General features: G+C 39.3%; 1 protein-coding gene across 6 annotated transcripts in view; it reads left to right on the plus strand.

Annotated features, from left to right (window-relative positions):
* The window catches only part of rc3h2 (ring finger and CCCH-type domains 2), a 33,193-nt gene that overhangs the window by 13,197 nt on the left and 9,875 nt on the right, over window positions 1-10,121 (plus strand). For 5 of the 6 annotated variants that reach the window (XM_014003860.1, XM_014003861.1, XM_014003856.1 and 2 more), the window contains exons 6-13: window positions 827-1,027; window positions 1,211-1,343; window positions 3,908-4,026; window positions 5,089-5,201; window positions 6,021-6,293; window positions 7,428-7,627; window positions 8,124-8,440; window positions 8,519-8,662. In XM_014003860.1, the coding sequence (XP_013859314.1) occupies window positions 827-1,027; window positions 1,211-1,343; window positions 3,908-4,026; window positions 5,089-5,201; window positions 6,021-6,293; window positions 7,428-7,627; window positions 8,124-8,440; window positions 8,519-8,662 (1,500 nt within the window). The remainder of the gene's footprint in view (window positions 1-826; window positions 1,028-1,210; window positions 1,344-3,907; window positions 4,027-5,088; window positions 5,202-6,020; window positions 6,294-7,427; window positions 7,628-8,123; window positions 8,441-8,518; window positions 8,663-10,121) is intronic. The other variant, XM_014003858.1, reaches the window with a different exon arrangement.

The raw sequence follows: 10,121 nt of genomic DNA on the forward strand, positions 1-10,121 counted from the left end.
ATTGTACATTTTGTCTTATTATATTTAACTTGTCTCTTTTATTTTATTGTGTCTATTTTTTATTTGACTTATTCTCATCTACAAAACAAAGTACCTTGGAGTAGCAAATCCAGTTTCACCGTAATGCAAATTATAATGACAATAAAGGCGATTCTGATTCGGACACAACATATTTTTAATGTCAGCCAGGAGATTCAGTTTGCTCAAAAAAATTTAAGGGGAAAACATACTTTGGAAATTTGAGAAAATCATTTTCACATTTGAAATTATCTTAAAAAAAAACTGATTTTTACCGTCGGTACATGAGCTCCTGTAAACATATTCTCTCTGTGTGTATTTGTGGACCTGTTATCTGATGACAGCCATCGCTGACGGGGAAGACACGCCAGTTATCTGTGTGTGATGTAACCGTAGGCTAAATTAGCTCCATCCTGGCAGGACGGAAACAGAGGAAGACAGATGAGCTTCACCGGATCTCCAAAAGATCAAAAGTGAAAACTGTGGCTTTGAGCTTTGCAAACGGTGGGTGTGGGGCGCGTGTTGGTGTCTCGTGATGATTACTCATAGAGCAGATTCTGAAAAGAAGGGGGCAGTCCCTTCGTGTGATCAGAATTTAAATTCATGAGTCTGAGGACGCCAAAAAAAACAAAAAAACCCCACCAACTCTACTGAGAACAGTATGTTTCATCGACTCGTGCTAATCGAGTAGTTAGCAGTGACAACATAAGCATGGGAAACTGCTATAAAGAGGAAATAACATAATATAAGATAAACTAACTTATTTTTTTATTTTACATAAACTCTCTCGCTGCGTTCTCACAATCAGGTGACGAAGCGCGACGAGGACTCCTCGCTCATGCAGCTGAAGGAGGAGTTCCGGACGTACGAGGCGCTGAGGAGGGAGCACGACGCCCAGATCGTCCACATCGCCATGGAGGCGGGCCTTCGAATCTCACCTGAGCAGTGGTCCTCCCTGCTGTATGGAGACCTGGTCCACAAGTCACATATGCAGTCCATCATTGACAAGGTTCCATTTTTATACGATGATAGCTGGTTAGAACTTCTAGACTTACAACTATGTGTCAAACAACAACAGAAGCATAGAATTTATTTATTTGTTTGGATTGCCGTAACAATGGCCACTCTTCCTGGGGTCCTTACAAAAAAGCCTATGCAAACGAATGAATTATTTTTCCTGTTTTCGCTGCAGTTGCAGTCTCCAGAATCATTCGCCAAAAGCGTCCAGGAGCTGACAATTGTTCTGCAGAGGACAGGAGACCCGGCTAACCTCACAAGCCTTCGACCCCACTTAGAGCTACTGGCCAACATAGACCACAACCCTGGTATGTTGTTTTAATCAAATAAATAATAATGATAAAAATTCACTTAAAAACTTAAAGCATCACAAGTTTGTCACGCGACACAGCATTGTGCCTGAGTTGAAGTGACGTGACAGCCCACCACAGGCTGCTCTGAAAACTTTGCAAAGTGAAGAATGAATAGATTCTAAGCTGATTTTCCTAGATATTTTAATACAAATTTCCCCAAATCTTGCAACATACATATGCAAACATGCATATCCTTCAAAAATACAAAAGTCAAAGTAATCATCTTTATATTATGACTGATACACATGATTTTACCCATTTTGTCACATTTTTAAAATTTTGTTCAGCCAAAGTGTCACAGGAAGTGACATCAAAGGGGAACTCTCTGGTCTTTGTTTATTGAAACAATATTATTTCTCTCTTTAGTGACTCAAACTTTGACTTGTAGGTCTCATATAAATTACTTAAGAGCAAAAATAGTAAAATCTTTTGCAGTACTAAATAAGGTAAAGGAATTGTTTAATGATCTACAGTATATTATATAATGCAATAATAGTTCCACATTTGATTTATTGTGTTGAAATCTGAGGAAAAGCATGTAAAACATTTACAAAGTCTACTTTTATTTTGCAAAAAAGAGCCATAAGAATTATAGCTGGGAAATACTGTATTATAGTCACCCATCAAATATATTATTTTGTCAGTTGAAATTGTTGAAATTTCAGGAGTTGGTTGATTATAAGATTTTKCTAATTATGTATAGGGCTCATAAAAACACATTACCTTTGAACATTCAGTCACATTTCATTAAGAGGGAAAGTATTTATAATCTTAAAGGATTTGAAATGTTTGTGAAACCCAAAATTTGAACTATCTTGAAAGAGAGATGTACCTCAGTTCAAGGAATAAAGTTATGGAACAAATTGACCAACGATTTAAAAAATGCTGGTTTAATTAAGTTATTAGGAAGATTGGTAAAATTTTATTTGTTGAAGAAATATGAAAATACATAATAGGCATTCATATAAGCTACTAATTGAGTAGTTGTAATCTTTTTTATTACTATTAGATATTTTAAATTTTTTGTTTTGCTGACCACTAGGGTGTGAAATTATTATTTATGTAAATGTATGTATGTATATATGTATATATATATATTCTTTTTTGTTAAATGGGGACAGATGTTATAAGATTTGTTTCTTCTTTCTGCTCCCTTTCATTTAATAATTTTGTGTTGTGTTGAAAATAGTTTTTTTAATTAAATGTTTTGTTTTTTAACTAAACAAAATAAATGAAGAAAAACTAATTTAAAGAAACATCAGATTCTTCTCTACAGTCTGTGTTGTTAGCCGTTGTAGCAGCTAACAACACATGCAGACATTCCCCTTTGACATCACTTCCTGTTGCTTCACGTGTGAATATCTCAACAGCCGTTCATCTCAGCAGCAAAAAACTTTTTGTTGCATTATTTTATCAATGTTAACTTTCAAAAAATGCATTCATATTTGTTACATCACAAGCACTTTAAAGGTGGCTTCTTACTGAGCTCTAACTGATGGGAGGCTTGTAAGAAATAGAAACTCACTGTGAGGAAAAATAGTAGTAAATGTTCAATTGCAATCTCACTAAACTCTTGAGTGTTTGCAGCTAACTGATTGACTCATGAGGCTGAGTTTTAAGTATATAATTTTAAGAAGTATAATTACGGCTTATTTCCATGAGTTCTGTTTGCATTCTTGACCGTTAACTTTTTTTTTTCATCGTCCACCTCTTTGGCTCTTTTTTGTTCTTCTCTCGTCAGCTGCCCCCGCAGCAGTTAACCTGCTGGAGTGCTTGTTTGCTGTTTCTAACCTGTTTTTCAGTCCTGATTGTTTCTCATCAGTGCGCTTTTTAAAACTGGACTTTTGCCTCAGATGTTTTCTGTCAGAGGATTGGTGTGAAAGKGACGAGCCGGTCGGGACGCACCCTTTATAAATACCTTCTGGCAACCACTCACAGCCTAATGACTTTAAACCTAAACCACCACTTTTATTTAGGAATGGATCATCATGTTGTTTGAAGCAGACAGACGCGTCACCTTCAACGATTCTTGAGTTTGATCCTGACCAGATCAGAATTTCCAGAACATTCTTTATTGTGTATTTGTACTGTATGGTAGAGTATTTCATGTATGTGGGTTAATCACAGTGATCTCTGTAAATATTTTCTGACATATGTGATCCATCACATCAAACTGAGTGTGTCATATTTCTAAGCTGCTTTCCGCAGATCTGCCTTCCCAATCAGAATAACTCATTGATATTTGGTCTGTCCTGTTTTGTGGATTACTCTAATGAGGAATTTATGGCAATATTTTGAACAATATTTGGATATTATTGGACAACTCTGAAGAAAAATATATTTTTTTGGGCTACTGCTCAAAAAGGGCTTTAAGAAATTCTTTACGATTATATATCAGATATTTAACAAATTTATTCCTTATATTACTTTGAGGCTTAATCCTCGATGCGATGGGTCACACACATTCTCTAAAACGTCTCCTGTCTCTGAGCCAGACGTCCYGTCTCTGATGTGTGCAGATGCTCCCGCTCCATCGTGGGGAGAGCTGGAAGACGTGATGCTGGCGGTGAAGCTGGTGGTTCACGGACTGGTTGAATTCATACAGAACTTCAGCAAGAAGAGTCACGACGCTCCGCAGGTGCGCTGCCCGGTCAGATTAACGCCGTCAAATTCTGACGGCGACTGCCGATGCTTTTTGTCTTTGATGCGAYGGAGGAGAACGAGCCGGGAGAGGAGGGGGATGCTTTAAATGCACCGCAGCACATCACCTTCCTGCAGCACATTCTGTTCCTCCTGGCTGTGGCTCCAAAAAAATAACTAAATAAAAAATAGTACAACGACATAAAAGTTCTTAATTATTTAACTGATATAGCAGYGTTAAAAATAACCGTTAACAGCGAGCAGACGATGAAGCTGTGAACAATAAAGCCAGTCTCTAATGGTTCAGTCAATAAAGTTTTTATGCCATTGAGCTGATAAGAGCTGCAGAGTCTTTTATTCTGGGAAAACGACTGTGGTTATTAATTATTTGCTGTGTTTTTATTATAGTGTTGATCTCAGATGCAGATTATTTTGTTTGCATTTATGATAATGACAAAAATCAACGTTTTATGTCTTAGACATAAATGTGGATGAACTGGTTCTGTTAAATCGAAAAATTTCAGTGAAGAAATTATTTAAAGATAATGAATCTTTAATGCAATTTTGCAAAAACTTGTATAATCTGTTAGAGCTTGAAGCTATAAACACAGCAAATCTTAGCTTAATATCTGTAAAACTGACTGACTTAAAGCCATGTTTGTGTTTTTTAAAGGTTGCACGTGTTAGCACATTCATCCTAAACCAGCTCCTCAAACTAAACAAAACTTGAGAAGATTAGTTTTTTTTTCAGCTTGTTTTGCTCTAAAGTGATGATATATTACATATTTATCTATTCCAATTGTTTGAATAGATCAAATGTGTRCAAATAAAGCATGAATCAATGAGGAAAGAACGCTGCGCCAGCAGTAAAATGTGCCGTATGTTCTGATCAGCAGACGAGCACAAGACGTTTCTTTAACAGCACCGAAGAAATGATTGGAACATATATTTGTACCTTCGCTGTAGGAACCCCCTTTTTTGTGGAATTGAAGTGGCTTAATTTGTGTTTATTTGACAYGAGAAATTGAGTGAATCTGAGACTTCTTTATGTGTTGCTCAGCCTCAGGCCAACAGCAAGTACAAGACCAGCATGTGCAGAGACCTTCGTCAGCAGGGAGGCTGTCCGCGAGGAACCAACTGTACATTTGCTCACACGCAAGATGAGCTGGAGAAGTGAGTGAGAACGAAAACATCGTTCAGGATTAATAGAGAGATTAATAGATAAAATCTGATGAATTAGTTTTACTCTTTTATTTGATTAAATGTCACTTAGTTGAGCTTAGACAGATAAACTTGTCCCACCTGTTTTGTAAATATCAGAGTTTTATCTCATGGTGCTAAATATGGCATTTTGGTCAAACCTTGAAAATAACTTTATATATAATTACAAAGACCACCTTGCACACATATATGACCCATGTTGGCGAAATGAGTTAGACTGAATACAGGCTGCAGTGCAAAATTTTGATTTTTGCTATAAAAATTGTGAAGAAAAATGTGTATAAGTGGTAAATCTAGTGAGCCTGAYAAGTAAAAGAGCATGTAATCTTCCTATGTTAAAGTTTTCTAACAGGTATGTCTTCAGAAATGATCCTTAGTTTTATGAAAATTTAGATTTTCCTTTCAAATTGATCATGTTTTTCTGCCAGCTGACGTAGTGCCTTCCCTTTGTTTAATGTCTGGACCTTTGTAAATGTAGGGCTGTCATTCCCAAAAGCAATCTATACCAATAAAAATCAAGTTTTCAAACCTGTAATCATGTAAATAAAGCTAGTTTGTTGCCAGGCCAGGTGATACATTGCCAAGTTTTAACAAACGGCCTATCATTTTAACCATTATGGGATAGAGAATTAAAAAAAAAACTCCTCATTGTGACTCATTCTGTCGGCACGAGTAAAACTGTTCTAGTAGAAATGACCATTCTCTTCTGTTTATGTCTTAAATGGTTTCTAGTTCTCAGAGTTCTCCCTGTGTGCCTTCCACTCTGCACAGATTTAGATTAAAGAACAAGAAGAGCAGCAGCAGCAGCAGCAGCAGCAGCGTGGTCCGCTCTTTCCCTCCAGCCAGCAAAGGCCTTAAAGACCCAACGGAGACCACTGCCTCCGTGGCGGAGGAAGTTTCCTGCCTGACTCACTCGCAGCTGATCTCCAGAGGGCTGGGCACCATGGAGGAAGTCAAGAGAGCCATGGCCAGTGGAACCAGCAGGGCTAACGGGTCCAACGGGCTCCCTGGTACCAACAGAATCTCATCAGGGTCAGCGGAGCAGTAAGAATATTTCTTCACTTAGAGCTTGTACATATTCTGTTGTGGGCTGATATGACCCGGATCAGCCAGGGAAAACAGGTGAGTAACAGGACAGCTTGATGAAAACTGGTTAAAAGAAAAAAGAAAAGTGATTTGTTATTCATTTATATTCAACTAAAAATAGAACAGCAAAAGTACAGATAACCATTAGTTGCGGTCTACGAGTTCTGACAAAAAACTAACAAATAAAAGACAAATAAGTCAAACAACAACTAAGGTTAAAAACTATGCTAACAAGACTTTAAAACACTAAGTAACATAAATATAGGAACAAGATTAACCACTCAGGTAACCTTACAAAACAAAAATGATCACAAAGAAAAACTTTTAGCCTTAAATAAACATATCATGTTTTTAAATCTTTCTTTTTCTCATTTAAATCCTTCAGTTGGGATCTATATAAAGTGGGACTGCAATGCTTTGGTCTGAATTCCTCCTCATTGTAACTCCACAAGCCCCACCCCTTTTCTGCAGTGTCTGAACTTGTTTTGAGGCTGTCTCTTTAAAGTCAAATGAGCCCCCCCACCCCCACAGCTTCCAGACCGGTTCATTCTTGTTTGATAGAGTTTAGGATTACATAGCTGCGCAGAAACATTTTATTTACAAATTATTTAAAATATGTCAACATTGCAGTGTAACAAGTTTACAAATTAAAGCAGCACCAAAAAGCCAAAGTCACACATTTTCCTTGAATAAGACTCAAATCACAGCCACGACTAGCCGACAGGAGTGCTGGACTTAAATAACCGAGCCTCTTCTGTGGTTGGAGCAGCAGGATCTAAACAGTCCAACCAGGATGCAGAGGAATGCCCAATGGGCGGAGTCAGAAGAGGCCAGACAATCTCAGACGTGGAACCAGCAACCTACAACTGCAAAGTGTCTTTCAGACAACTAGTCTCAGGCCTTAATTTTGGTATTGAAACAATTAGTTTAATATTACCCAAATTCATTCTGTTGGCTGTTATTGTTACTTAGCTTAGAGCTTTATGTCCTCCCCAAAACATTAAACTGTTAATAGACCCAACATGCTGCGTAACATGTCCTTTTATTGTCTGCTGCTGACAAATCATTTTTGTGTGTTTTTCTGCTCATTAGGAAGTCCGTTTCTCCTGCCAGGACTCCAGTGAGCCACCCCTCGGCTCTGTCTGCCTCGAGTCCAGCCGGTGGTGCAGACGGTGCTTCTTTACCCAGACACGGTCAGTTTGTTCTGTCCTCACCACATCCCTCTCAGGCTTCAGAGCTGTACTACCAGGACCCCCACCCTGCTTACGACACGGCCCACTATCAACCGACCTGTGAGTCTTTTATTTTTTTTAAAGGGGACATATGCAAAATCCACTTTATTAGCCATTAAACACATTTGGTTGTGTACTTGGAGTCTGTAGGAGTGCAGGGAATTTGTATTTATTCTTTCCTGGTGCTGCATAGAAATATTTATATTATTTTTTGTCTATTATGTTGTCTGAAATATTACGTCAATTTATTTGTGACGAAACTCCCAAATAAGGTCTGGACTTACCTTGGGGTTGGGGTGTGAATCACCTCGTTTGGATTTAAAGAGGCAGTATCAAAACGAGTTGATCAGAGACACCTCAGAAAAGGGGTGAAAGAGGGGCTTGTGGAGTTATATTGAGGAATTCAGACCAAAGCATTGCAGGTCCACTTTATAAAGACCCCAACTGAATGATTTACGAAAAAAGAAGGATTTAAAAGCAGGATATGTCTCCTTTAAATAAAAATTCTTCAGTTGTCTTTAAAAGAGAGAAACAAATCTTTCCTTCTACTCTCCAGCAGGTTCCTACTACCCACCTGCTCTTCATCCCACTCACAAACCGTGTATGGCTCGTTTCCCTCGATCCTCCAATGTCCCAGAATCCTCTCTTCCGCCATCCGTGGTCCTTTCGCCATCTTCTTACCCGAACGACCCTCAGACACCGCATCCTCCGTCTTCGTCATCTTCCTCGGGGTATCCGCCACACCCGCACAGAGATCGGATGGGACCGCCCGCCTTTCACCCCCACCCGGGCCAGCCTCAGTATGGACCCTTGGGCCCTGGTCACAGTGTTTATGCTCCTCTCTACGACAGCAGGAGAGTCTGGAGACCTCAGGTGAGCCCCCTAATAGCCGTCACCTGTGGTTCGATAGCTCTGCTTCTTACCTGATGAAGACGATGATTACTCTTGCAGCTGTACCACAGAGAGGATGCCAGGAGTAACTCGCTGCCTCTAGAGGTGCTGCATTCCTCCGTCTACCAGCCTCCACTCAGGGAGAGATTCAACTCTCTGGACAACTACTGTTCAGGAGCCGAGCACCGGGCCGGCCTGCACAGGGTACAACCACACACGATGAAATAAAACAGAATTTTTGAAGGAAGTCTTATTACCCTTTCAGAGTTTTAAAGTAAGATCCTTTTATGAGGAAAGGGATTCAATTCAATTAAATTCAAAAGTACTTTTTTGATCCAAAGGGAAATTACAGAATATAGGGTAGAGTTGTAGTCATTTTGGTTAAACATCATAAATGACAAAATGCAAAATCTTAAACAGCATTGCAAGATTATACATCCCTGCTCGAACTGTGTTAAGAATGACTCTCAGCTTCTACCACGCCAACTTGTAGCCTAACATCTGTAAAACTGGCTGAGTTATTTTCATTTTTGTGTCGGCTAATGATTAGCTGCGGCAGCCATCATTGGTGGGGTTGACTCCAAAGTTTATCAGTTGTATGCACATTCGAAAGGGGTGCATTATGTCTTTTCCAGGCACAGAGTTCAGTTCTATACCACAGTCAAGTAACTATAGCCGTTTCCATCAATGTTTTTTAATGCGCATTTTGAAGTATCGCATCAGAAAAGGTGAGTGGAAATGGCATGATTCGAAAAAACCTCCTCTAATTCGCAAACAAGTTGATACGCTCGCTTGAGGTGGTTTTGGGTTTTTTGAAGAAGAGTTAATGCACAAAAGGAGAGATGGAAACACATTTGTCAAATAAGTTCTGATGTAGCGAACAGCTGTTCCCACTGTCTGTTTGATACCGGTACCAGAGCGACGGCAGCCGTGACTGCCAGTAGGACTCTTCTCCCGCCGTTGGCGTCTTCTCAGTTATTCGCGCAACGTGAAGAGAATTGCATTTCTTTCCCTACGTCTCCAGACAGCATGTAACATCGCCAGAACTAGTTGATCTGACAGAATAAGTACAACTTTCCCCATAGTAGCAACACGTTCCTAACAACTTCTCTCCATTGTCCTGAGAGTGTGGACCCTGCGAGTTTTACTTCCTGTTTACTATGCACATGCATCTGATGTACGGTAATTGATTCGCTTCAAGCCAGTTGATGGAAACACGTCTGATTCTCATTTCTTCGTTTTTTTCCTTTTTGCGAATTTTAAAAAATTCGCTCAAATTTCGAATTAAAATTGGATGGAAACACGGCTACTGTAAAGTTGACTTTGCATTATCGTCTATCTAAACACCGTTTCAGACACTCCCTCTTCAGCACGTCTTCACAACAATGCTTCGGGGGAGGGGTGCTCAGCTGCAGACTGAGCTCCAGGGAGGAGCTTTGTGTAAATAGGCGGAGCTTTGTATGAGCAAGCATTTAGGCAGCTCCACATGATTACTACAGGGGATTCAAGGATTTCTCGAACATGCATGAATGAGTCAAAGCAACACTCTGGGTATATTTTTGATGACAGAATGATATTATAACATAATTAAAAGTTCGAAAATTTTGATTTTGCATAACACCCCCCTTCCCCTTTAAAACTTTGAACTCAAAATTAAAGTGTT

The sequence above is a fragment of the Austrofundulus limnaeus genome, unplaced genomic scaffold, assembly GCF_001266775.1.
Source record: "Austrofundulus limnaeus strain Quisiro unplaced genomic scaffold, Austrofundulus_limnaeus-1.0 Scaffold20, whole genome shotgun sequence".
Lineage (NCBI taxonomy): Eukaryota > Metazoa > Chordata > Actinopteri > Cyprinodontiformes > Rivulidae > Austrofundulus > Austrofundulus limnaeus.